Raw genomic sequence first — 27,707 nt, 5'->3', positions numbered from 1 at the left:
CAAAACAAATCATACCTACACAAGCATCCCACGGATCTGACAAATATCCCATCCTCATCTCAAGCCTCACCAACATTTTACTCTCCCCTTACCAATAAGCTTTCCACATCAACTGTGGCACTGCCTAAGTAATAATTCAAGAGTTTATTGGTGAACTAACTTTCTTTGCACAAGAATGACAACCGTAATGACAAATTCTATTAACTATTACAGAAATAGGTAAAATAAGAGATACCTAGTTTTTCTGCTACTAGTTTTGCAAGCTTGCCCTTCCCAGAAGATAAGTTTCCCTCCACTGTAAAGACTTTGCTGTATTCAGTGAACTTTCTCATAGCTCTGTCTCCCAACATATAAGCCAGCCAACCATACTCCAAATTCCACTTGGGGCTGATATGAATTCTTGCCTGAAAAAAAAACACACCAAAATTAAATTTTCAGTTTTCTTAGCTGAACTGGGCATGCTCAACATGCAGCTTTTTCAGACCTTCTGCACATGCATGAAGATACATACTCGCACATCTAATGCAAGGAATTTTCATACAGTATAGTGCTGCCATTTCAGCTTCACAACTGAAGCAATATTTAGGCTGAGAAGCTCTTCATGAAAAAGCAAGGCTGAGAAGGCAGAAACCATAAAACAACTTTCAGTGCCTTTAAAACTTGAAGTGGGACTGCTCTGCCAGAACTCCACTCTGAACCTACACAACGACAGAAACTTCTCAGATTTACTGAAGGCCAGAGACATGACGTGCCCTGCATTCCCAAGGGAGATCAAACAGTAAACTTTTGCTTGTACTTTTGTTTGTTTGCTTGTTGTTGGGTAGATATTAACATTAAACCCTCCCCCAGACCCTCAGAACTTCCTCCCAGACTCTCAGGCGAGTTCCAGCTTCATTTCTGCATGAGACAGTATCTGGGCAAAGGTGGAAAGAAATAACCACCCATAAAGCTGAAAGCAGCACCTTACTGAGCCCTGCTCAGCAAAGCTGCCCAGAAACCTTGGCAAAAATCGAATAAGTCTTCTTCTGAGCAACGTAGTGGCATTACACATATGAGATTTTATTTTTGTTTAAAATTCTTCCGCCTGCACCACCAAAGACCACATTCCCAAGGTGAAGGTCACTGGGTCACCACGCTCTGGTCTCAGGTATTTACTCATGCCTTTACCTTAAATCTCACCTCCTCTCCATCGCCCCTGCACTGGCCCACCGGGAATATCCCCTCCTAAGGGGCAGCCCAGCATCCCCCCGCCCTAGGGCGGCCCCCAGCGCTCCCAGGAGCGCAGGAACGCCGGTGGGAGCGAGCAGAGGCCGGCCCGGGAGCCCAGCCCCGCTGCTGAAGGGCGGGGAGAGGGCGCCAGCAGCACAGGCCGCAGCGGCCCCGGCACCCCAAGGTGAGCCCGCCCGGCCGCGCCGAGGGGCGGCCGCCGCAGCCGAGGGAACGCGGCTGGGCACAGGGCCCTCCCCCTTCCCCGGCCCCGCTCACCGCCGGTACAACGGAGCTCCCCAGGCGGCCCCGAGCGGCGGCGGCCGCGGCCGGGCCCAGCTTGGCCACCCACAAGGACATGGCGGCGCTGAGGTGACAGCGCCGGCCCCGCCGCGACGATAAGTTGCGGGCGCGGGGTGATGACGTCACGGATAGCCCCGCGGCGCCACGCCCCCTCCCGGGGTCACGCGGTGCCCGCCGCGGCTGTTCCCGCCGCTGGCCGCGGGGGCCGGTGGCAGCGCCACCCGCGGTGACACCCCCGTCCGCTCCGGTGCTGCCCAGCCCCTGGGAGCGCAGCCGGGGCGGGCGGGCAGCCGCGCTGTGGCCCGCCGGCGGGAGGCAGGGCCCGGGGGCGCCGGGTTGGCCCTGGGGGGTCCCGGTACAGGCAGAGCGGGCAGGGGGCGAGGGGCAGGGAGCTGCCCGCCTCTCCCGCGCTGTGCCCGGCAAAGCAGAGCTCCCTCACGCCTCCAGTGTCGCTTCCCTGGCAAACGTTGTTCCCTCGGGAAGTCCCACGGCTCTGGGAGGAGAACCGGTGGTGGGACAATGACACGGCTGCATGGTGTCCTTGGTGGCTCTGCAGGCATTGACCCCTCGGCCCAAATGGGCAGGCGGCCTCGTGCCACAGCCCCCCACGCTCCCCCTGCCCGCTGGGTCCGTGGGTCAGGGGCAGTGGGACTGCCAGGGCTCGAGCTGTGGGGATGCGAGTTGCTTATTCCTGGCTTTTCTGCCATGACAGGCTTTCCAGCCACACTGTCCGTCGTGTCGCTTCCCATCAGCCGCCGTGTGGGCTCACACAGTCGGACGCGAAGGGTGCAGCCCGGGCGCCCCCCTGCCTCCTCACCCCCGCCGGGGCACCCAAGGCAGCCTCACCTCCTACCCGGCAGGGGGCTGCAAGACTCATGGCGGGACCTAAACCCCTAACCCTAAAAACCCCTAACCCTAAAAACTGCTCCCCGTTCCAGACTGGTGGGGACCCAGCCGTTAGAATGAAGGCCCCGGTGGCTGGCTACCCACAGCATTCCGGATTTACACAGCCAAAGAGGTGGAAACCAAGACCTACCTCCTTCTCCAGCTCTTTGGGAGCTGGTGACCTGGGACAGTTCCCACTTCCCCATCTAAAATGCTTCCTACCCTCTGCTTTGGGCCTTTGATTTGGGCTGTGTTTGCTAGCCATTGCTAGCAGGGGACAGCGTGACACCCTCCATACCAGCGCCTTAGAGTCATCCCCTCCCTCTCTGGATTCTCGCTGTTCTCAAAGAAGAGGATGGTGAAGGTCCATCAGCCTCCATGTGCATTTGTCACTCTCTGATGCCACCAGCTGCCAGCCTGAGGTTGCTTGGCCACCATGGAGAGAGAACCCTCATAACTCTCTGCAGAGCGAAGAGCATCTGCCTGGTGCTTCTCACTGTTGCTCTCTGCTTGTGGCAGAGCTGCATGGGCCTCCTTCAGGAGGGATGGGAGTCAATAACATTGATGGCCTCCAGAAATGAAAGATGGACTGGGAATGGAGGCTACAATGAGGTGGCACAGAGAGGACATGGGGGACAACTCACCAGCGTGTGCTTCTGCAATCAAGATGTACCCAGCCTGTTTGGGCAAATCCCGCAGCAGGCTCAGTGCTCGGGTGGCAGCAGCCAAGGACAAGCTCCTCATGCAAGCATTGGAGCTGGCCAGCTGCAGCTCGGGCCAACCCTACCACTGCTGCCTGCAGCTGGGCCTGGGGGTGCTGCAGGAGAAGGGATGCTTTAACCTTAGGGCAGGAGAAGACACCTGGAAAGCACCCTAATGCCCACCCAGCAGGCAGACGTGGTGGTGGCGGACTTCACCGCTGCTCTTGGAGGTTTTGCTGATCTTTGCCACAAGATGGGGCTGGGTAATGCTGAAGGAAAGCTGCTTTCCCCCTGCCCGCCACCATGACTTGTCCCGTGGAGCTGTGTTAGGAGCACCGACAGGTCCCCATACCTCCCAGGGCTTGCTGGAGACTTTGGAAAGGCTGCCAAGATGCTGTTCACATCTGGGGGTATCACATCCAAAGCATCTTCTCTGTAGAAGCCGCTCCTGTCTCCATACTGCTGCAGTGACCAGTGGCAGTTTTGCTTCCCCTTACTTCTTGTTTTGCTGCTCCATGTTTGCCAACAGGAAAGCTGGAGAAACTGTTCTGCTTTGGGAAGCTTGCAGAGCAGATTTGCTTTGCATCTGAAAATATCCATCTGCCTGGCCAGCCTGACCTCCTGTGTTGGTCAAGGAGCAGAAAACTGCAGAGAAATCTCTGAATCAACCAGAGTTTCTGGCTCTCTAACACTCAGCTTTTGACCGAGCTTGGAAATGCCTCGATGAAACAAGTGGTGGGGGAAGGAGCCAGATCAAGGAGACGTCAGAGCAGGAAGGGACAGCTGTGCCCCTTGCCAAGTATCTCCCTGGTACCTAAGACCACGCTCCCTGGGCTGAGATTTCTTTAATTTGCTGGAAAAGAAACTCTTCCAGAAAAGGGAGCAAGTGCAGGCTTAGTGCTGCCTTTGCTGCCTTGCAGAGCAGGTCTGCTGCCACTCTGGGCCAGCTCGGAGAGCCAGGGGGGCAGAAAACCATCACTGTCACCTGCAGGGTTAGTCCCTGCAATGCTCTGCTGACATGGCAGGGGCTGGCACTGCTCCCTAACCTGTGATCAGTCTCTGCCTGACTTCTTCCTCCATAATCACATTTCTTCATCTCTTTATCTCCTGCTTTCAACCATCACATAATTCCCAGCCTGCTGTCTCCTTAGGGACTGGCGTAGCTTGTGGGGGAGGCAGGGCAGCTCCTTGCCGGTACTGCCAGCGAGATGGCCACACTTCCAGCCCTGTCCTGAGCCCTATCCAGCGGAAGCTGTGGGGCTGCATCACATCAGCATGGGCCCTGCCTGTGCCAAGGTCCCCCTTGGCTCCCAGTTCATCATCTCATTGCCTCTACTACAAGCCTTGGCCCTCAAGTGCTGCAGGGTCTTGCCCCCATGGCTCCCCTGGATCTTTTCCCCCTTCACTCCCCCAAATCCTGCCTGCCTATGACCTTGGGCTCCATAATTACTCCCAAACCTGGGGGTCGTCAGCACTGACCCCCACCCCCTCCCCACTCAGCCTCTGGGGGCTTTTTATAAATCCCCATCTCTGTCTCAGCTCCGAGCCCCCATGCCTTGTCCCTGCCCCAGATTGGTGTCACCCTGACAAAGCCCCATGGTGACCCACCACAGGCATAGCACTTCATAAGGGACATCTACCTGCATGAGGGATGTTGGTGGATGACCTGCCAGGTCTCCGCAAGCACCAGCCAACCTCACGCTCTGCTCACGGCTCTGTAGGCTTTGTTAATCTCAGCCTCAAGCACCTAGACTTGTGCTTAGGCTGTACCTTTGCCTGTGTCTATGTGTGTCCCTCTCTAATGGCCCTGTGCGTGGGCAGCCCTTGGATCTATGCTGCAGGTAGCCTTGTCCCTGGTCCTGTCTCCCCGCTGGACCTTGGAGCTATGCTGCAGCCTCCTCTCATGTTCACCCTCCATCTCCTGCTGCTCCTGGGCTCTTCCAGGCTGAGCTGTGCCTAGGGCTGTCACCAGAGGCTGCCCATGGCACCGCCACTTCCCCTGGGTGCTTCATCAGAGAGGACACCTATGGCTTATCCAGCCCCCAGGACAGCCCTGCTTCCATTGCTCCTTGGCTGGGATTTGGGATGGGAGGGGATGCCATCACTCTGCGGAGCACTGAGTCTCAAGCACAACAAATCCTCAATTACACACTGGACCTGCTTTGATACTAGAGATGAATTATTTTCTTCCTTTCCAGCTTGAGCATCTCCATGGCTTCCAAACTGGGCAAGAGGGTTTCCTTGCTGCCATTTCTTGTCCTTGAGCTCAGGCCATTATGGTCAGATTTACCTCCAGGGATACTCTTGCACTGGATGGCCAAAGATCAGTGCCCTGGTGAAAGCCAGTAACAGACTTTTGACCTTCCTAACTATTGTACAAGGGACTGTGAGAAGTCACCGTGCTGGAGATGATGAATATCATCAAAGACAAGGCAGCTCTACCAGCTTTTACTGGGTGAAGGCTTGCCCCTGCTCTGCCATGATTAGGTTTAGGCACTTTTCTCATAAAGCACAACAGCCAGATTTTCTCCCTCCACCTGTCACCTATTCCCAACCTCAAGTCTGCAGGAGAGATGGATACAGGCAAACAGTTATAAACCCACAGACACTTATTTCTGCCTTTTGCTTTGGTAGAGCTGCGCAGCTGAGTTTCACAGTGGCTGAAATCTGGACCCAGGGATGTCCTCTGGAAACTGCCTTCCCACAGCCCTGCCTGCCCCCGAGACACCCAAGAACTGGGCAGCCCGTGGTGCTGGCAGCTGGGACACCTTCCTCCCCCAGCTTCCCTTCTCCACTTGATGGAGACACTGGAGTGCAATTTCCAGGGCTGGGCTGCATCTTTGCCTGCCTTATTAAAAGCATGGCTAAATTACTGTGCATCTATGTATGGTCTAGGAAGGTTATAAACAAATGTATTAACACATTTCCCATCAAACTGACATCAGCTTTGCTGACCTGGGACATTTTTTATATCATTAGCTGCTTCTGCTTTGCCCTTTGGCAAGAAGTGATCGAGTGTCATTTCAAAAATTTATCCCTGGAATTTGCAAACAGCTTAAAAAAACCAAACCACATACGATGTGTGTGGGTCTGGCTTTCTATCCTTTACAGCTCTGTCTGCAATGTGCTGGCACGTCAGGCAAGTCTTTCCAGTGAGAGGGTTGGAAAAACTCGGCAGTGGAGGCTGTAGGGCTGTCAGGATGCTGAAGGGGTGACCAGAGCAGGGGACGAGCTGACACCCCAGGGACCATCTCTCCGTGTTCCTCTGCACCCACGTGGGAATAAGAGAGATATTCCCACAGCTCCAGGAGGTCAAGCTCTGCCCGATCCATGCTGGAAACTCTGCTGTTTGACACCAGTGTCCTAAATGGGGTGTGAATGGTGAGGAGGCTGCATTTGGTGATGTTTACTCGTCCTAGGGAGGATGTCAAAGGGGTGTTACAGGATGGAGCAGTAAAATAGCAGGTCCCATTCAGTGCAGGTAACAGCACAAGTGATGCAGGTGGGAACAGGCAGTCTCACGCCTACACATAACACATGGGGCTCTGAGCCTCGCCTCGCCGCTCAGGAGAGGTGTCTCATCCCTGAAAATGTCAACTCAGCAAGGATCAAAAAGGGAAAGTCGTGAGGAAAGGTGGAGCAAGGAAAACAAAGGACATCATTTGGCACCAGTACGAATCCACAGGTTTTTTGCTGTCCTTCTCACCTCAGAAGGGACACGGTGGAATGAGAAAAAGCTCAGAGGAGGGCAAACAAGGAAAACCAAAGACCCAAGTGACCACGTGAGTGGCGGAAGCCAGGCTTTCAAACCAGGTCAGGGAAGGTGGGCATTCGTGCAGTGCGAGTCGGACTGCGCAACTCATTGCCAAACGGTGCTAAACGGTCACGCAGATTCAAGGGGAGCCTGGAAGAGCATTACTGGGTAGAAGCCATATCTGGCTAAGGAAAGCACCTAGGCTAAAAATAGTTGGAGGCCAGGAAATTCCTCAGGGGAATATCAAATTTGCTTGTCCCATTCTTAGTCTTGCTGTGGCTGCTGCTGGATACCAGCCAGACTCACCTCCCAACGTGCCACCACTCTGTGCCGTGGCACGTAGCTGCCGGTACCACCAATGCAGCTGTGAAAACACAGTGTTGTCCACCATGCTTTCCTCCCACTGGGACATGAACAGGTTTGATTTTAAAGACAAGAGATTTATGGTAAAAACCAAAGCATGGTCAGGTGTTATGTCTCTGTCTGTCACTCCTGTTTTCACAACAGCAGTTGAAGGTGGCTTTGGGGTGGAAGAGCAGAAGCTTTGGGCAGTGTTAACTCAAGGAAATGCAAAGTGAGAGGCAACAGGCTGGCTGTTCCTGGAGAGGGACAAGTGAGATCAGGCTCTGGGAGGTGGGGAGGCTTATCTTGCAAAGCCCTGGAGTCATAGCACTAAGGGTACCTGCAGGGTTAGGAAAATAGAAAGGTTTATTCCACGGAGCCAGACAATAAGGGATTTTATTGCATCTCTCTGCTCAGTTCTTTGTTTTTCACTGGTGACTGCACGACAAAAAACCTCAATGTTGAAAAAGAGCAGTAATTCAGGTGACTCCAGTTCTGCATTGCCTCTCTGGCTGTGGGGCAGGACTACATCTCCTGTGTTACACCAGCCTGGCTGCCCTGGAAGGGACTGGGGCTGGTGGGTATGCCACAGGAGGGACCACACAGACACGGAACACAGTGCATGGAGACCAGCAACATGGAGCCTGTGGATGAACATCATCCTGCAGCAGGAGAGGAGCATGGAAACTGCTCTGAAGTGGTCACCTTTTGCAGAAAAAAGAAGTGGCCCATAAGCATGGTGGCTTCCAGGATCTGGTGTCCCCCTGTGCATGCTGGCTGACAGGCACAGTAGCCCATAGGCACAGTGAGCTGTGCACACAGTGACTTTTGGGCTGTATTTAATTTGTGTGGCAAGGTTTTGGTCAGGGGCTAAAGGGCTGGCTTCTGTGAGAAGCTACCAGAAGCTTCCCCCATGTCCAACAGAACCAATGCCACTGGCTCCAAGATGGACTCAACGCTGGCCAAGACCAAGTTCACCAGTGGTAGTGGCAGCGCCTCTGGGATGACATGTTTAAGAAGGGGGAAAAGCTACTGCACAACAGCAACAGCAGTTGGAGGGAGGAGTGAGAATATGTGAGAGCAGCAGCCCTGCAGCCCCCCAGGGCAGGACAGGAGGCGGGAGGGGGGTGGGGGTGGGGTGTCCCGGTGCCAGGGCAGAGGCTCCCCGGCAGCCCATGGTGCCAGGGGTGCCATGGTGGCCCCAGCCCATGGAGCCCCCAGGGGAGCAGACCCTCACCCGCAGCCCAGCAGGGACCCCCCGGGGCAGGGGGTGCCCACAGGGGGCTGTGACCCACGGGCAGCCCATGCTGGGGCAGCTCCAGGCAGGGCTGGTGGCCCATGGGCAGAGGAACCCGGGCTGGGGCAGGGCTGGGGACCCCCTTGGGCCTGGGGGGCTGCGCCTGCGGGGGGACCCAGGCTGGGGCAGGGGCACAGTGTGAGGAGCCGCGGCAGAGATTGTGCGTGAGGGACCAGCCACGGCCCCATTCCCCATCCCCCTGTGCCACTGTGGGGAGGGAGGAGAGAAACTGGGAGTGAAATTGAGCCTGGGAAGAAGAGAGGGGTGAAGGGAAGGTGTTTTAAGATTTGGTTTTATTTCTCATTATCCTAGTTTGATTTAATTTATAATTGACTAAACTAATTTCCCCAAGTCGAGTCTGCTTTGCCCATGTCGGTAACTGCTGAGCGATGTCCCCGTCCTTACCCCAACCCACGAGCCTTTTGTTGTATTTTCTCTCCCCTGCCCAGCCGAGGAGGGCACTGACGGAGCAGCTCTGGTGGGTACCTAGTGTCCAGCCAGGGTCACCGTGCCACCAGGGCACAGTGGCTACATGGGCACGGTGACTCCAGAAAGAGTGGCCCATGGGCACAGTAGCAACATGAGCTGGGTGGCCCATGGGCATGTTGTTTCCCAGAACATGGTGGTTCCCCGGAGATGGTAACCTGCTGGTGGGCATGGTGTTCCTAGGGTTTGGTGGCTCCCCGGGCACAGTGGCCTGTGGGCACAACATTTCCCAGTATTTGGGTGGCCCCTTGTGGCTGGTGGCCCATAGGCACAGTGTTTCCCAGTATGTGGTGGCTCCTTGTGGCTGGTGGCCCATGGGCACCGTGTTTCCCAGGATTTGGTGGCCCCTTAGGGATGGAGGCCCATGGGCACCGTGTTCCCCAGCATTTGGTGGCCCCTTGAGGATGGTGACCCTCTGGCCATGGTGTATTTGGTGGCCCCTTGTGGCTGCTGGCCCATGGGCACCGTGTTTCCCAGGATTTAGCGGCTCCCCGGGAACAGTGACACCCCCCCCGGGCACGGTGGCAGCTGTCCCCTGTGCACGGCACTCCCGGGCACGGTGACCCGCCACCCCACCTGCTCGCAGCCGCCCCCCCAGGCGCTGGGGGCCGGGCCGAGGTCCCCGGGGCGGGGAAGGGGCTGGGGCCGCCCCGCCGGGATCCTCCTTCAACCCCGCCCCCGGGCGCGGGCCCCGGCCCCGCCCCCCGGGCTCCGGCCCCGCCCCCCGGGCCCCGGCCCCGCCCCGCGCCCCCCGCCCCGCGCTCGGCGCTGCCGGCGGCATGTACGCGGGGAGGAAGAGGAAGAAGCCGGTGCCGAAGAGGTGGGTGCGGGGGGGGGGGGGCGTGCTCCGGGGAGGGTCTTTCCCCTGGTACCACCCGGGGGCGGCAGTTTGGCAGGCGCTGGGAGGGCGGAGGGAGCTGGGGCAGGCCGGGGGCTGGAAACTGGTTTGTGAGAGGCAAAGTGGTGGTGGGGATGGGAGCAGCTGGAGAAGCGAAAGGGATGGGGGGACAGCGTGCTTGGGCTGCTCTGTTTTAATTAGGGTTAATTGGAGCTAATGCTTTGTAGGCTCTGGCATGCTGGTGAAAAAATAAAAATCCCGATGGAATTTATCCTGCATCCCCCGTGTTGCTGGGGGGGTGGGCTCGCCGGGGAGTTTGAGATGCCCATTTTGATGCTCAGCTCTCCTCCGGTTTGAGTTGCAGGGCCAGCGTAAATCAAATGCACAGCAACTACTATTTACCAAAAGATTGCTGTTCCTCAATAATTAATTAGCATGCCGTTCGATAGCTGCTGCATAACGCCCCCCCCACCCCACCCCCGATGTGTTGCTGGAGTTGCCTGGCTGTGGGACCCTCATGCCTCCCCCATACTGGCTCTGGAGCTGCATCAGCCTGTTTACCTCAGGTTCCCAGGTGTACGGGAGATAAGGGGGTGTATAGCTCTGGGAGGCAGATGAGCTGAGCCCAAGCCTGGGGTGAAGGAAGGAGCATCAGTGTTATAAATCTATGGTAAGAAGGTGAGCCAGAGCCTCTCTTAAGTGGTTATTAGGGAGCCTTAAAAAAGTGTGAAAACGCAAAGGGTGGTTGTTGTGCTTCAAACCTTTCTCCTGCTCACCTCGAAGTAGTGGTTCCAGCCCCGTGGTGAGGCTGGTGTGGCCAGACTGAGAGTTTGGGCTGGATTTGTGTGGTTCAGGGTGTGGGAGAAGATGTCTTTTTGGAGCAGGAGGGACCTCAGTCCCTGGCACCGCAGGGCCAGCCTTGGGAATCAGAAGAGATGATTTCCTCTGTGACGGAGCACTTCTTGTGGCAGGGTCTTGCTGGGAGAGGCCAAGGGGAGCAGGGCAGAGGGCAGCGGGATGTGCAGCCAGCCAGGCTGGGAGGGAAGGGTGAGGTTAGGGAGCTCTCTGGCCCCTTTACAGTTTGTCCAGAGCTTTTTACTTATTAAAAAAATTAATAAAAATTTGGAGACAGTATATTAGCTCAGGCAACTTCAGCTGTTTGTTAATAGTATCACTTGGCACTTGCCAGCTTGCAAAAGTGATAAACTTCCTGCTGGGTGCCCCGTTCAAAGGGCAGCTGGGGAAAAATAACACTGCAGCAGCGGCACAGCCTTTGCCCCGCTGGGAGCTGAGCTTTCCCTGCAGCTCCGCGCTGGCCCGTCTAAGCAGGGTCAGCAGCTTTTCTCAGCAGTTTTTCTCAGCAGCTTCACGGTGGACTCCATGGCACGGCCGTGCGGAGCTTTGCACCGTACCCAGTTCATAATGTGCTGCGTTAGGGCTCCTGCAAACAGAATGGGGGCTCAGACCTCTTTCAAATGCCTTTTCCTTGCTTCTTGTGTAGGTGTTCAGCTGCTTTGTTGAATGGCAGGGCTCGGTGCATTGTGCTGGGGGAGCAGCACTCCTGGGACAGCCTTGCACGGTGCACAGTGCGTTGCCCTGTGAAGAGGGGGCAGCTGGATAGTGAGGATGGAGGCAGTCCCAAAGGCAGGGAATTTAAACAGGCTTTAAACAACTAGACCAAGCTTCGCTGTTTCTGTGAGCAGTGGGAAACATTTCCTGCAGGGCTCACCTGTGCAGATTCTCTGGTGGCTAATAATGTGGTTGTGCTCAAGTCAATACCTCAAGTGTGCATGATGGGTGCTGGCAGTTCTCCTGGCCCTGCCTGCTGGCTTGCATGGAGCTCCTGGGAACTTCATAACTGCGTGGCAGAGTGTGAACAGATTTGTTAGCTATGAGCACCTGGAAGCTGTTTTGCTGTGGCATCCATGAGGATGAAGAACTGTGAAGCCTCCAGCCCCAGGAGTGCCTGGGCACAGGGTACAGCAGTGTGCCTATGGGAACAGCCTGTCAACAGAGCCACCCGGCATCGCCAGAGCCATTTTCCTCTTCATCTTTCTTCTTCATCATCACCCCTCTCCAAGGGTGGCCCTGAAACACCCTATGTGCTGCAGGGACACGCAGGAACAGAGATGTTGCGGTGTCCTCCTTTAACCACGTGGCACTTTGCTGCTGGCTGTGTCACCTCAGGTGTCTCAGCCAGAGCATTTTCAGTGCTTGGTCAAAATTTCCAAGGGACCCCATTAGACCTCTGTGTTTTACCCACTGCCATACAGAGCAGCACTCCTTGCTCATGTCCAGTCTCATTTTTACTTCTTACTGGCTGTTTGTGGACTAGATTTGGATAGTGAGTGGGCAGAGGACTTTTCTTTAAAGGATGTCTGAGTAAACTCAGAATAACTTTCTTTGCCTCTCTTTCTTTTTTTTTTTTCTTTTTTTTTTTTTTTTTAATCAGAGACAGAGTCATATCAAAGTAAAACTATTTAATTTTTTCCTTCCTGATGAGTGACTGTGTTTTCGAAAGTGTTGAAGCCACACTGAGTACATAAAAACACTGGTGCCAGTGTGTTTTGCCCAGCTTGTATGGGCAGGTTTGGTGATGAGTTGTGCCCATCCTCTTTGAGAAGCAGGGTATATCCCTTCTGACGCTGATGTTACAAAACAGCACGACTGAGTTTTTCTGGAAAAATACTACAATTTTCCATTCATGCTTGGAAGACCCCTTTGTAGCTCTGTGCAATGAACATTCCACAGGCACCTCACTGCCTTTCATTTAATGCTCATTTCCTCTCGTGTCACACATGCGAGCAGCCCTGCCAGACAAGATTTGAGAGCGATAGTAGAGGGGAAAGCTTAAATTGCTGCTAAATACTGGCAGATCCTGTTATCCAAAGCTACTCTGTGAAGCAAGGATGCCTGCAGAAAGGGAGTTTGTGGTTAGACAAATTACGTCAAAACAGCATGAGCTGCATGTTAGGGGATGCAGTCGAACCAAATGGGGGGGAGGGGGGGCAGGTCCAAAGGGTTTTTCTTCAATTTAGAAAATTCAAATTGGCATTAAAAACCACAGGAGACAATGTGACATCCAGGACTCATTAAAGTTGTTAACTAACCTCTTACCGCTGTAGCATGTGAAATAACTGCAGCTGATAGAGACGGGTCCCCGTTGTCAGCTTCAGACAGACAAGAGCTGCTCTTGTGGACCCTGCTCCTGCAGACTGAGGGTTGGTGCCAAGTTGGAAATTAGGTTGGAAATGCCTACCTGAAAGGATGAGAAATCAGCATATTGAAAGAAAAAAAATTTCTAAAAATCTACTATTTTTTTTTTTTTAAAAAAATGCTGTTTTGTAAGTGCGGTGCCTGAAACCACCCAATGCAGTATCTTTGTCCTGTCACTAACTTTCACATGTGCTCCTCTTGGTAATATTCATAATTAAGGCAACGGATCCAAGCTCTGAGCAGTCAGAGGAAACTTAAAAGAAGCTAATTGAAATAAATTCAAATAAAAATAAAAAATCTCTTTTTGCACCTTCCTGCTTTCCATTCTTGCTATTTAATGTGCTCATTGCCAAGACCTGGCTGAGAGCTGCTCAGTCCTGGGCAGGTGGAACAGCTGATGTGAATCTCCTGAGCAATTCAAGGTAAGTGCTTTCTGTGGTGAGGACCTGGTGTGAGCACGTGGAGCGCGGCCAGGGAGAGACCCACTGCGTGGGAAAGGTATGGGATGAGGGAGAAGAGGAGAAAGGGCGGAGAGAGCAGAGTGTGGGTGGAAAAGTCTAACCAGACCTCCAAGAGATGCTCCGATGGTGTGTAGGTCTCTGCCCTCAGTGTCCCTTTCCCTGCCAGGGCTCAGCAGCAGGAGCAAGAAAGGGAGCAAGGCTGCAGTATCCAGCTGAGCTGTCTCAGCCAGGCTGCACATTAAGGTGCCCCTCTGAGGATCACCCCACACTCCAGCTGGAGAACATCATGCCTGGGGCTGCACAAGGTGGCCAGCTGGGATGGCCATGTCTCCTCCTGCCATTGCTTTGTGGGCTTGCTGGAGCTTGCTCTTGCTGCCCCACGGCCTTACCTTGGCCACCTGATGTTTTACGGTTGTGGCTGCACGGAAGTCAATGCTGGATTTGGAAAGAACCTGTCAGACAGGCCCTGTTTGGTTAAACTCTCTTTTGCCTCTTCCAGCCCCAAACCACCACCCCCTGAGGGTGTGAAGTCCAACCCCTCCAAGCGGCATCGAGACCGGCTCAACCAGGAGCTGAACAAGCTGATGGGTTTGCTGCCCTTCCCTGAAGATGTGCGCACCAGGCTTGATAAACTCTCCATCTTACGGTTGACTGTCGGATACCTGAAGGTGAAGAGCTACTTGATGGGTGAGTGTCCGTGTTGCGAGGGGTAAAAAAGCCCCTGGGGTCAATCGCCACTGCTCAGCTCACATCCCATCCCAAGCTATCCTTGCTTTGGGATGGAAAATTGTGTCTCCTGAAGGTAGGATGATGATGATGAGTTGTGGTACCAGGCCTTTGTATGTTAATGCATCAGTGTTGCACCTCTAGCTGAGGTACTGGATTGAAAATGCCCTGGAACAAGTGGGGACGAAAGTGCCACATCTCCAGAAATGTGGAGGAGTTGACAATGGTTGCTGAGAGGTGCTATGCTCATGGGACATCTACCCCTCAGGTCATCTTTTGCTGCCATGAAACAGGCTTTATCTGTGTCCCCTCTGGAAGGAATCACCTTCAGGTTTGGATGCTGCATGCCTGAGTCTCATCCTCTTCAGTCAGTTACGGGTGTTTGGTGTCTCAGAAAAGCAACATCCTTGGGCAAGTGAGACCACCTAGATCAGCTGTGGAAACTGAGGGGCAGGGCTGAAGAGCAGGCAGGCAAGTGAGAGTTTGTGGGGGTGTTGAGGGCAGAAGACCCTGGCCCCATCACTTTCGGAGGGGGTGTCTGGCAGAGAAATGGCACCGTGGGTGGAGGGGAGCAGCTTGGGTGCCTGCCCAGCAGCTGAGGCCTCCTGCAAAGTTTTTCTGTCTGCTTCTCGTTAGCCGCCATACTAACCCTCCTTGATGTCCAAAACCCCACCTGCATCCTACTCCCACCAGGCTCTGGTGAAGAAGGGAGCAGTAGGTAACACAGTGTGTCTTGCTGAACAGCAGCATTTCCCTCATCTAACTGGAACTGTGGTTTATAACTAAATTAAATTGAATCTGTGGGCTGCTGTCCCTGATGGGCAGGTGAGGGTAGGAGGTGTTCTACAGGGCTGCTCTGCTCATTGAGGCTGGCAGGTTAAACAAGGCTGTTTCTAAGGCCCTTGTTGGGTTTGGCACCTTGTTAGCTCATTTTTTCTCCCCTTCCTTGGAGGGGGGCATCTCACATGGTGGTGGTTTACCGCTGCGCTTGTCACCCTGGCACTGCTGCGCTCAGCTGTGGTGGGTCTATTATACTTCTCCTAATTAGCATTTCTATGAGATTGAGTGTGATGCCTTATACCCAGGGACCCCAGTTCATTTTTGCAGGATGGAAGGTTGCGCAGATACGCCTGGAAAACAGATCTCCTCGCGTTTCCCTCTCTGCAGCCCTGCTGCTGCAGAGACCCGGGGACAGGGCAGCAACCACAGTGGGCAAGTGATTGTGGCTGGGCATCGGTGCTACTTTGCTTCTGCTCTTGGCTCCAGGGGCTTTTGGGGGTGTTTTTCGATCACGTGCATGTGGCTCCTACCTACTGCTCACAGGTCAAAGCAGTGATTGCCCTCTGCTTTTTCAGCAGTTGTTGATGTATCTGAGATAGATACTGCTGGTGAAAACACTTGTGCTGGGGCTCCAGTGTTATTCTACAGACCTTGGGTTTGAGGAGCAGGGGGCCTTGTACACATTACACATCACCTGATACAGTGCCATCTTTGAGCAAGAAAGATACTGCAAAAAAGAGGCCAGCCGAGCTATCTCGGGTGCACAGACCTGCTTGCCACCCTCTCACCTGAGCCATAGCCCAGGGAAGTTTTGTGCTGATGTGCTCGTGCTGTACCCCACTGAGGAGCTTCTCCCAGGCCCAGGAGCTGCAGATGGTTCAGCTCCTACTCCTGAAGCTGTAGCTCGCACATGGGGTTGCAATGGTGAGCTCTCTCTGGCAGAGCTGATTTCTCAGGTGGGAACCAGAGCAGCTCCCTCCCGCTCCAACTCCCATCCCTGGGGCAATGTTGCAGCATCACAACAGTGTGTTGCCTCTGCAAAGGACTTGGTGGTTGGCAGACCATCCATTGTGGCTGTGAGTGTGGTAAACCCTCATCCTTGCCCTGGAGATGCTGACTGTTTGACCCCAGGGGCTGGGCTGGCCTCTCTCGTGGTGGTAGCTGTTCTCTGAGCACCTCTGGCACATCTTTGGAGGTGCCAGCTGCTGAAAGCTGTGCTGAGCCTGCTCTGGTACTGGCTGACTCTGGCTGGGACAGAAGGATTGTGACCCAGGAGGTCCTTCCTTGGAGCAGGACCCCAAAGGACATGATGGAAGCATGAAAAGGCACCTTGCCGTGGAGGGGAAAATGTCTTGTGCTGGCTGCCTTTGCACAAGAGAGGTGATTGCTGCATGCACAGCATTGGATGCGCTCTGGATGGTGTTGTGCTCCTCAAAGGCGAGGTTGGACTGAGAGCAGGCCTTGCTGAGTGTCTCTTCCTCCATCGCCTGCTTTCTGGGGGTCAAACCTGGGAAACGGGATTCACTCCCTGCCTGTCTGAGATGTAGGATGGGTAGCTGAGAAAGAAGGCAGTGCTAGCAAGATGGGATGTTTTGGGAATATGACAGGTTCTTCTGTCCAAGGCGGTGCTGATATAGCATTAACCTGCATTGCTTTCTCCATTGATACTCAAAACAAGGCAGCAATCGGACATCCTTACTGATATGGCCAGACTCTGTGGCACCCAGCACGTGCCTGGGCTGAGAGGGAGAATGGGGCTGCAGAGCCTGGCTGGGAGGGTGGTCACTGCATGCCTGTCAGTCACCACGCTCCCCTGCCTGCCAGCAGGACTTGAACTGCAGGCTGCAGTGCAAATAAAGCCTGAAAGGCTGCCAGGGTTTGCTTTCATAACCTACTTACAAAAGCAGTTGCTAAAATGCTGTGGAGCAGTGCTCGAGGGCTGGGGTGACTCTTGCATCTGGGGGAGGCATGGACTGGTGTTTGTGCATGGCATGGCATGGCAGGGGTCAAGATGTACGGACAAGGACGTGTTTCACCTCCAGTGTCTTGGGCTTGATGGAATGGGTGGTGGACTGGTGAAGGCAGAGCATGTGGAGGGCAGGAAGCCATCAGCATCTTTCTATACCTAGAGGCTCCTATTGTGTCTTCTCCGCCCAACACCCCCTGACTGAATAAACTTGGCTCCTTTAGCTTTTGCCCCATGCCCAGTCCCTTGGAGCTCTCCCAGGGCCCTCTCCAGCTGGGGATACTGGTCCCCAGGAGGAGACCCCTATGCCAAGCTCTCCAGCTGGGTGCCCCGCTTCCAAGCAGGAGCGGTTCCCGCTGCATGTGCTCAGCATGTGCTTCCCAGCGTGAGAGCTGCTTTGGAAGAGCAGTCATCACTGAATGGGCTCACGTTCGGTGGCAGCCTTGCCCCTCCTTGGAGACCTGCTCTGCCAGGCCAATTACTCCCATTTGGCCACTGTGCCTGTGATTTCCAGCTCCCTCCCCTTGCTTTGCTCGTGTCTGCCCTGAAGTTCATCTTGTTTGACTTCAGATCTTCCCACTGATTCATCAAGGTCGACTTTGGTTTGAGCCTTGCCTGATGAAGACCCATGTCATCCGCAAGACCCGGCAGCCTGCTCATGGTGTATCACATCAGGCGTTCTGGGGGGAGATGGTGAAAGCCCTGGTGCCACGCTTTCACACTCCGTTTTGCTGTTGCCTGCTTTTTGCTTTGTGCAGGCTCCTCTCCTGCAGCAGGAGAGCATGGCATCACCTCGTGAGCATCCCTGTCCTCTGCTTGCTTGACCTCTCTCCATCAGCAGCCCAAGCCCGTTGCCTGTGTCCAGGCAGCTTTAACGAGTGCTGTTTTGATAGAGGGTTTGTTTCTTCAAGCATTTCTATTGGGTCGAGGCACTTGCCCTTTCTCCTAGGCAGAGTTAACAAAGTCTATGTGGAGCCGAAGTCTGTGGTTATAACCAGTCTGGCAGGGAGGTGGATGCCGGCGGGTGACCCTGGACATATGCCTGCTCAGGCTGTGTCACAGGTTAAAAGTAAAAATCCCATGTACTGCTAGAATGGTTTTTGCAAGGAATGCAGCGTGTGCCACAAGCCCATCTGAGGCTCTGCCTCCTCTTAGCTTTGTGTCTTTGGAGCAGGTATTCAAGTCTTTGGGGCAGGAGATAGAGCGGTTATTGAGAAAGGCAGGAGGAATTAGCTGCTGCCCACCATTTGGTGTCCTTCTGCTAGCTCTCCCTCCCTGCTCTAAGTCTCCCGTACTGCCTGATGCGTGCTCGTGCTCCTGGGGGTACAGACAAACCAAACTGGGTTTGGCTTTTTGTTGCTGATGGCGAGTTTCTTAGCTTTTCTTATTTTGTTTTCAAATGTTTGGGGAAAGACTGGTAAGAGATGAGATGGATGCTGCTGCTTCTGAACAATCCTCTGGTCCTCCCTGGCCTGCCTGCATCGGCTGCTATTTTATCCTGGTGCCCCTCATACGGCTTTTGCTGGTTTGGAAACCATCTCAGGAAGACGGTGTAGAGGTGACGGGTATTTGGCTGGCTGCTTCTCGGGGTGGTGGAAGGATCCACACACTTCCTTCTCCAGATGGAGAGAACTACGCTGTCCTGAAGGGTGTGGAACACCTGCTGGAGTTATCAGGGAAACTTCAGTGGCATTTGAGCTGGCCAGGCTTTGGGCTGGCTGGCTGCCCTGCTCAGTGGGCTGGTGCTGAGCAGGGTGTGCACTGGCCAGGGTACCCCTTCCTGCTGCTGTTTGCCCAGCCTCATCAACAAACTCAAAGCAGAAAATAAATTGATGGCCAAACTCTCCAGGGAATTGGTTCCCAAGCTCAGGCTTTCTTGTGCTTGCCTGATATGAAACTCAAATATCTCCTCCTGGATATCCCTGTGTTGCTGCTTTTTCGCTCACCATCACCTTCCTTGGGGTGTGAGGAAGACCTGGTCGGTGGGCACAGCAAGGATGATGACCAAAGTAAGGGTCAAGGTCAGCAGCAGGTACACGGGAGCTTCTGCATCCTCCCCTCTCCCACCTGGGGAGGATCATGGTTATCATGATTTATGCTTGGGGTCTGCAGTTGGATAAGCAGGCAGCAGGATCACAGCTGGAAGGTCACAAGGATCTAATTTTTGCAAGTTGAAAGAGCTTTTGGGATTTGAACTTGGTTCTGGAGCATAGGGCTGTTTGGAAACCAGGAGATGCTATTGCAGGGTAATGATTCACTGGATCATCTTTAAATCTGCTTTGCTTTTAAGTGTTTTCTCTCTTCTGTCTGTGCTTTAATGAGAAATGAGGAAAAACTTGTAATTTGCTGGAAATTACGAGCTTCAGGTATTGAGAGGAAAGCTCTTGAAGCTCCATGCATCCACAGGCTTGTTTGGGGCATATGCACATCTGCTGTAACTTGCCTGCCCCTGGTGCAAGTGCTGCAGATGTTGCACAGCTCTCTCCTGCCTTGTATCACAGTCTTCCCTGTGCAAATTAAAAAAAAAAAAATTACAACAAATGGAAATTTGGCATGCAAGTTTGAAGTTGGGTGTTCAGGGAAATCATCTGGGCTGGCCATGAATGTCAGCTCCTGAACAGCTCCTTCCCCTGGGCTCAGGCGGGACTGGACTTTGAGATGGGTTGCTAAAATCTCATTATATTTTAGCCAAGCTCTTCTACAGTACACAAGTTGGCAGGCTTGGTCTCCCTGCTCTCCTGGGAGTAGCACAAAGCACCGCTGGTGAAGCTGAAGGCAGCACTCTCAGGCTTGGCGTGTGGCAGATGTGTGTCTGAAGCCATGGTGGTCTTCGGATGATGTGTGCCAAGTGCCAGCAGGGTGGTGGTGGCTATGTCCCCTGGGTTTGATTCTTCCCCGTAGTCAGGAGGAGGAATAGACCCAGAAGTCTGGATTTCCCCCTTCCTTGGCTTTGCAACATGCTTTTGTCACCTGCTTGTGGCTGATGCCCACCTAGGGGAACAGCTTGCCCTCTGCAGTTGGCTATACCTCAGATGGGGACCTGTGTTTGCTCTTCTCCTCAACTAGATCAAGCACCTCCATGCTCCCAGGGTCAGAGCCTGCTTTGAGCATCAGCAAAGTTTCAATCTTGCCCAAGGTTAAATGGGTAAAACATGGCAAGCTGGAAGTTCAGGGCTTGGTCTCTTCCAAGCTTTGCTCATCAGATCCAGCCTTTAAGTGCTGGTAGATGGCAATGGCAACTCTGGTGCTATCAAAACCTGCCTTAAGGGCACTTAAAGGTTTTGTCACTTGCATAAAAAAATGGCTGAACCTCACCACCAGACCTGCACTGAGCTTCTGTCTGCAAACCAATTTGCAGTGGTTGCCACTTGGACATATATCTGATGGTCTCCCAGATAAATCTGAAGTGATTTTGCTGATCCCAGTCTCCTTGACAATAACTGCCCAAAGGAGGAAAGTTTGTGTCGATGTTAGCAATGCTGCTGGCTGCCATGATGCTCTGGGCTCTGTGTGGTGTGACAGGAGCTCCGCTTGCTGCAAACAGTGAGATCTCATGAAAGCTTGAATGGATTTATTTAGTGCTGAGTGCTTGGAAAACCTCCAGCTAGCTGGAGATCTGTGCTGGGGTTCGTTTCCTAGGGTTTGTGTAACAAAAGCAGCAGATGCTGGGGTTTGCACATGTGGCTCTGCCCAGGGGGAGAGCAGCACGAAATTCGGGCTTAAAATGCTCTGCAAGGTGGAGAAGGATGTTTTTAGGGTACGTGCTGCCATGCCCCCTTCCCAGATTAAGATCACCCAGGTGGTGAGGTCCACGATAGAGAGAACCAGTGGAAAACTCTCTCCTGGTACAAGACCATGCTCTGGAGGTTGGCAAAGCTTGAGATGACTAACAGTGCAGAACAAATGGCAAATAGTGGCGTACTTCCCTGTAGCCCACTGGCCCACGCTCAGCCCAGGCTCAGCCTGGGGCAGGAGACACCATTTTCCACGTGTGCGTGCGTGTGTTTGAGAAAGTGTGGTCCACACATGTCTCCTTGTTCCGTTTCATCTCCTGCCAGACCTCCACCAAACACCCCGTCTGGGCTGCTGCCCAGGCATAAGGGAGAGCATCCTGCGGGAGCTGTGACCCAACCGACACGTGGCAAGCCCGTCTCCCTCGCAGGCTTCACTCCGCACCTTGCGAGCACAGCTGGAGGCCTGGAGGTGTTGCCTACGAGGTTATCGGGTGTTTTGGCTTGGTGGAGAAAAGTGGTCCAGGTGGGACCAGCTTCAGGGGCTGTTCTTCATGCTGGTGCACCAGAGGTGGCAGGTCGCAGGCTATGAAGAGCAGGGAGTGTTGCCACTGGCATTTACACGTGTGGATGTATTTTTGGACTGCACCCATGTCTTGGCTGCAACGTATTTAGGATGAACCTAAGGAAGGTCTTGCAAGATGCAGCCTTTCCCCTGGGCACCTAAGGCTCTCCAGACAGCCATGAAGGGATCCTCTGCTTGGTCCATGCTAGACTACAGCTCATCTGTGCCAGGTCCCAGTGATCCTGGCTGCCACCTTTCAGCCACGATGGCATCCCCTTAGCTCCACAGTGAGGCCTAGACCTGCCGTTTGCAGGCTGGCTTTTGAACACCAGCAGGTGCCAGAGCAGAGATGGATCCCATGTGGATGTGCTGGGTGGCATGGTCCTGCCACCACAGGAGCTGAAATCCTGGTGGGTCTCCAGTCACCTGCCCATGGAGGAGAGCAGGGTGAATCCTCCAAGGTCTGTGCTTCCCACCAGCAGTCTCAGACATTGACCATCCCTGCACTGGTGCAGTTAGGAAGGTTAGATCCAAGATCTCCATCTGCTGTCTGTGCCAGGGACTGCTCGTGGTCCTGGGAAGCCTGCTCCGGCTGACCCTGCTGGAGCAGAGGGTTGTTGTAGTAGATCTGGCCAGGCTCCTTCCCACCTCTGCTGCTGTGCAACCCTGCAGTGCTCCGCTGTGGGCCAACTGGCACCAGGTTTCTCTGGGTAACCTCACTGCAGTCGGCATTAAATTAGCTTTTTTTTTATTCATCTCGTTGTTTGCTGTTACGATGGGCCAGAGCTGCAGGGGTCTGGACCCAAGGTAACTGATGCAGTGAAAGGAGTCAAGCTTAAATCCCTCCCGGGGCAAGATCCTGCAGGACCGTGAGGAAGCGTTTGCAGCAGCAGGAGCAGGTTGGAGAGGTTGGCGTGGGCTTCGAGGCTGCCAGCCCTCCCCTGAGCATTTCTGTGCTCCTTGGAAAAATGCGGGGTGACTTCTTCTAATAGGTTTATAATCCGTGGTTTTGGCATTTGCCTGTTTTGCTTGGATGGCATGAGCCTGCTCTGCTTGGCATGATGCCTTTGTTAAACAGCTGAGGCAAAGGTTGGTGCTAATTTGATGGGGTTTGGGATCGGGTCCAGGAGGAAAAATGTTGTGCATGGCTTGTTGCTGGAATAACTGGAGGCTCCTGGTTACTTGATGCCAGGCATCTCTGGCTTCTGTTAGAAATGCTTGCCATGGGTGAAGTCTGTCATCTCCACCGGCGTAGCTCAGTCCATGAGAGCAGTAGCTGACTCCAGGATTTTTAACGAGTAACTTTTTCTTAGTGACAAAACTATGCCAGAGGCAAGGGATGTATTGGCCTCCATGGGTGCATTGCTGTGTTTTTCTTCATGAATGTGATGAGCAAAAAGTAAGGAGGTTAGATTGCTTTGTTCCTCTTTCTTTCTCATGCTTGAGGTCTTTCCTCCAAATTGCAGGGGTTAAGAAACCTTGCAGAGGCAAGAAAGCCAACCCAAAGGGGTTGCTCTTGGGGATGTACAGGAATGTCCTGATTCATTAATACTGAAAATGTTACTGATTGTGGCTGACATCTCCCCTGGCTTCCTTTTGAATGAAAGCCTTCCAGTCTTTGGGGATCACACCAGCAGCAGGAAGCCTCCTCCAGTGCTCTGGTTGGTGTAGGGCTTCAGGACAGAGCTGAATTTCCCCCTCCTCTCTTAAACATTACACACCAAAAGCACTTTGAAAATATAAACGATCACCAAATTGCTGCAGCAAATGCCTAGAATTTGTCTGGTAACCACAGATCACTTTTGTTGTGGTCTTTTCAGTCTTGCATTAATTCCCAAAGATGCACAGCAGGAGACTGAAAAAGCTGGGCACAAACAGCAAACATGCATCATCCTTGTATCCGTTTCTTTTACTGTGGGTATATTGTAGCTCATACGCATGTTGGACCTGTTTCTTTTAATCCCATTAATGTTGTGGTCTCAGCTGCTTCATGTGGAAAGGAGTCTCAGCATGTAACAGTCCATTACAATGAGTATGTTAAGCACGGGGTGAATTAGCCAGCTTTTAATATGGCTTGCCACCTGCTTTTTCCTGCCTTGCAGTGGATTGGGATCTCCTCTTCTTCCTGCCACCAATCGTTTTCAGTGCATCTTAGCCATCAGCCCCTTGGAGATGTGACTTCTTCGTGCTGAGGGATCCAGGGTGCTCGGTGGGATTCCAGGGGGTGGCATCTCCCCATCACATAGCCTGCTCCGCTGAGGTGGAGAGCCCTGGCTCTCAGTCTTCCCTGCTCCTGGTAGCTCTGGCTCCAGCTTGTCCTTGCCACAAGCTCTGCTCTGGAGTTGCAGCACACCCCAGAGATGCTCTCTGCATTGCCTTCACCCAGCTGTGCTGGGGAGCTGTGGGAGGGGAAGGAGGCTACAAGCCATCACCCTGTGTCACTGGGAGATGGAGCCAGCATTGCCTGTCATAGGGTGATCATCCTACAAGTTGTTTCTGGCAAGCACGGATTTATGTGCTGGTAAAATGCCCCAGAGACTAGTAACTTGTCTCAAGCACATGGGGGATGTTTCAGGAGTGATCCTCCCTCCCATGAGGTTACCCATTTTGCAGATGGGGTGGGTTTTTTCTGCACTTTGATTAAAATTATTCTCTTTTTTCCTTTCCAAGTCAAAAAGTGTCTGGGAATAGCCTCTGTACCCCATGGTGGTTACGTGGGCCTGGATTTCTCTATCTGGATGTGCTCAGGCATCTCTTGGGATTGCTCCCGACCCCTGTGGTTCTTGGCAGATTGACCAAGGATGAGTTCAGAGACCTGTTTGGAGGGGGAGAGCCACAGGGGACACTTTGCTCCCCGCTTGTTGGTTGAGGAGGGAGGACACCCAGTCATGACATTTTTGAACATGAAGAGGGTCACCACCTGAAAATGGGTACAGGAGGTCTTTGGATCATCCAGACCACTGAGGAGTGGCTGTGGCTTTTGAGAGCAGCCTCAGCCCTGCCTGTCTGCTGGATGCTCACTCCACCACTGTCCATCCCCAGCAGGGTGGCTGTCTCAAAGCAGAGAAGCCCTCTGCAAAAACAGGACCAGGCCACAGATGTTGAATTGATGATGGAAGTAAGGGGAGCTCATGTGACACATTCCTGGATTTTGGTGGGAGAGCCGTGTATTTTGCCTCAAGCGCTGGCCTCAGCATCTCCTTGGCCTCTGGCTGTGGATGGTGAGGACTGGGCTGGATGTAAACACCAGCTGTTCTGCACCACCCATACTGAGGAGCACCAGTTACAATCCACAAACCCCGCAGTTAGGACCTTGCAACCCCAGTGCAGCGATACTTGGTGGCAAAGCAGTTGGCAGACACCATTTCTTTGGGTTCCTACCCTCTGAGTACTCCAGGCCTTCTCCCCAAGCCGGCTCGGAAGAGTGTGTCCCATGAGAGAGTGGTTCTGCAGGTTTGTCTAGCTCAGCTGTGCAGAAATGGACCACTCTGTGTTTGAAAGGAGGGGTAGTGAGCATCTCTGATGGGAGATTAAAAGCCCCTTGCTAAGCTTGATGAGGGAATTGGAAGAAACAGTTCTGCTGGAAAACACAAAATGAGCAAATAAGTGTTTCATGTTGTGGAGTGCTGCTGTGGGCTTCCAGAATGCAAATCATTGCAGCTCTCCCTGCAAATGCTGCTGGTGGATATTGGGAGAGAGCTGGAGACCATGTGCTCTTGGGATGTGCATCCCCTCAAAACGCATTCTGCTCTTTTGGAGCTCTGTTTTGGAAGAACTTGGTTCCTTTTTGAATTTCTCTGCCAGCTTGCCTTATTTCAATGCTTCAGAGAAGAGTCAGCCCTTCAAAAGAATTCAAATTTAAAAAAAGAATTGATGTTTCATTTTGAAACTATTCTGCTCCATCATGTGCAAATTGAAGCCATACCCACGGAGCATCAAATGGTCCAGATGGGCTTTGGATGTTTTCCTTTGGGGCTTGCTTGGCAGTCGTGTGAGGAGGCTTTTTGCTCGGTGACTGCTTCAAACCTGCCTTTTGAAACTCCTGGGGACGTGCCTTTCCTTGACTGATGAGTAAACTGAGCACGGTGACCGCTTTCCTGGCATCGAACCTCACCTTTCCTAGGGGCCTCGCATCCCCTGGTCTGGCTGATCCTCCTCTTGCTGGTTTGGGAAGTGTCTATGCAGAGGGTTGCCCCATGCAGAAACAGGAATGTGAGCTTATGTGAGGGGCAATGAGGCATGTCCCCTGGCAGCTTGCCCACCAGCTGGGCTTTCCTCCAGCAAGCGAGGGTGCAGGATGGAAAGGGCAGAAGATGCGACTGCTGCCCGAGCATCACCAAGGAGCACTCAAGGCCTGGGGGAGGCTGAAGGCGCCCACTTCTATCAGCGATAATAGAGACTGAGGCTAATGCTGCTTCATGAGCTCGCAGCGTCCTCTCCCCTTCTGCTTAAACCTGTGTGACTGCGAGCGTGTGGCTCCTTTGTGGCACCTTTATACAAGACCTGTCGCTAATTATCGTTAAGGGTGGGCCTGGCTGCTGGAAGCCTGCCTAAGCGGGAGCTTGTTGTCACTCAGGCTCCACAGGTAGATAGATCAGAGTGATGTTTTGATCTCAAACTGTTTAATACAAAAACGCAGATCTGTCAGGGAAAATGCTTTTGCATATTGATGGTATGATGAAAAGCAAAAGGTCTCATATTGGCAGTTTCAGATTAAACTTTTTTTAGGTTTGGAATGGTTTTGGCTTTGAACTTGGTGCTACTGGGAGAAGAAAAAAAAAACAAAAAAACCCAAACCTTTAAAACCTTTCAGTGATGAGGTGAGAGGTTCAGTCATGGTGAAGATTAAATGTGTGGTCAGAGTTGGGATGGTTTGGGGTTTTTCCTCATTTCCTACCTCTCCCCCAAATTCAGAAGACCTATTCCCTTTGCCAAGGTCATGCAGCACCATCAGAAACCCCGGGCTCAGGTGGGGCAGGCAGCGATGCTTTGCTGGGAGGTGGCTGGATGCAGGGAGTGCAAGCTCTGCCTGACCCCAGGGCACTGCAGGAGCTGCTGGTGGTGGTAGGGGCATGGTGGTTCCTGTGTGGGGGGCGCTTTGAGGTTGTCCTGTGGTTTTTTGGTCGAGTTGGCACAAAAACACGCCCTGAAAATTGTTCTTTTGTTGAAAGCTCAGTTTGTATTGAGTTTTGCAATGATAATTCCCCAGCAGATGAAGTACCATGCTGGGAAAGTCCCTGGGAGCCACTGTCCTCGTTCCTGTTCCCTGAACAACTGGTTTTCTGTGTGTCCCGTGATGCTCGAGGTCCTGCAGCCAGGGCAGGAGGCTTCACATTGGCTGCACCCATGGGTGTTGCTTTGAAGGCATCTAGTGAGGAAGCGTGAGGCAGCAGGTGAATTGGCCTGGGGGGTCATGGCAGCAAGTCCTGAGAGCTGAGAGTTGCTCAGGTGTCCTACTGGTAGAGCCATGGCCACCAACCCCCTGTTCTGCTTCCAAGCAGCCAAAGGTGGAAAGGGGTGGGGGGGGGGGGGGAAATATTGGGGCTTTGGCATCTCAGATGGTTTGGGAGAGTTTGCCACTCAGCCGTGAAGGGCAGGAAAGCATATGATGGTGCACTGGGGTGGCTTGAAGCCAACTTCAGCTCTACCAGGCTCTAACCTGAAGGCTTCTTGCTGTGTTGTGTAGTGTTTCCTAGCCTGGGCAGCCCAGAAGCACTCCCCTCTATCCTTTGCATCTCTGTCGCAGACCTTGGCAGAAGCAAGGTCTTCCAGAAGTGGGACCAGGCAGGGGTAATCATCTCTTGGAGGAAGCATTGGGCAAGCTGGGCATGGCTCTACAAAGTTCCTGCTGGTCTCATCTTGCTCTGACCTGGCTCCGTGTGTGTTGGGTAGCATGGTGCAGCTGTGCGTGAGCAGCCCTGGGGTGGGAAGGAGGAGGAGGGAGAGGCTCCCAGCTTGCCCATTCCACTCTGATTTCTTGCCCTCTCACTCACAGCCACAGCTACAAACACTGGTGACCGCATGCTGGATCAGCCCAGGGGCCCAGGAGGGAACAGTTGGACTGACCCGCAGGTCGACAGGGAGCTGTTTCCTGAGGGGGAACTGCTGCTCCAGGTATCTTGCCGTACCTCGGTCATTCGGGGTCTTGCCTTAACTCCTGCCATCTGCCGGGCCCGGTGGCTGGTCCCCTCTGCTGAGCCATGCAGCGGCTGTGGAGCACGTGGTCCCATCTGTGGAGCAAGAGGAGACCCTGCCTTGCCGGGAGCTGCTTTGCTGTGATTTCTGGCAGGCACTGAGCACTATGGGACAAGGACCAGTGACGCTGCCTGACTGGGACAGGTCCCTGTTCCCGCCCACCCCGCACCGCAGTTTGATGCCCCTTTGGTTACACTGAGGGGCCTTTGCAGGGGCTGAGCCATAAACTGCATCTGTGAGCAGAGCAGGGCTCAG

The 27,707-nt window shown here is 53.6% G+C and overlaps 2 protein-coding genes across 8 annotated transcripts in view; one reads left to right on the top strand and one right to left on the bottom strand.

The window, feature by feature from the left end:
- Positions 1-1,638, bottom strand: part of NDUFA10 (NADH:ubiquinone oxidoreductase subunit A10) — a 43,120-nt gene extending 41,482 nt beyond the window's left edge. Inside the window, exons 1-2 of the mRNA XM_055717795.1 lie at positions 1,486-1,638; positions 236-404 (exon numbers count right to left, since the gene is read on the bottom strand). Of these exons, the coding sequence (XP_055573770.1) occupies positions 236-404; positions 1,486-1,566 (250 nt within the window). The 5' untranslated portion in view covers positions 1,567-1,638. The remainder of the gene's footprint in view (positions 1-235; positions 405-1,485) is intronic.
- The window catches only part of LOC114015438 (aryl hydrocarbon receptor-like), a 38,450-nt gene continuing 11,156 nt past the window's right edge, over positions 414-27,707 (top strand). For 2 of the 7 annotated variants that reach the window (XR_003559368.2, XM_027802976.2), the window contains exons 1-2: positions 13,037-14,176; positions 27,253-27,371. Coding sequence is in view for 4 of the 7 variants with exons in the window: in XM_027802976.2 (XP_027658777.2) it covers positions 13,891-14,176; positions 27,253-27,371 (405 nt within the window). In the remaining 3 variants the exon portion in view is untranslated. Of the gene's footprint in view, positions 1,148-9,711; positions 9,795-13,036; positions 14,177-27,252; positions 27,372-27,707 lie in introns of those variants that run through there. The other 5 variants (XM_055717793.1, XM_055717790.1, XM_055717791.1 and 2 more) reach the window with 5 other exon arrangements.

Source organism: Falco cherrug, chromosome 8 (genome assembly GCF_023634085.1).
Source record: "Falco cherrug isolate bFalChe1 chromosome 8, bFalChe1.pri, whole genome shotgun sequence".
NCBI classification, from domain to species: domain Eukaryota; kingdom Metazoa; phylum Chordata; class Aves; order Falconiformes; family Falconidae; genus Falco; species Falco cherrug.
The sequence above is the reverse complement of the archived record's forward strand: the minus strand, read 5'-3'. Positions and strand labels throughout refer to the sequence as shown.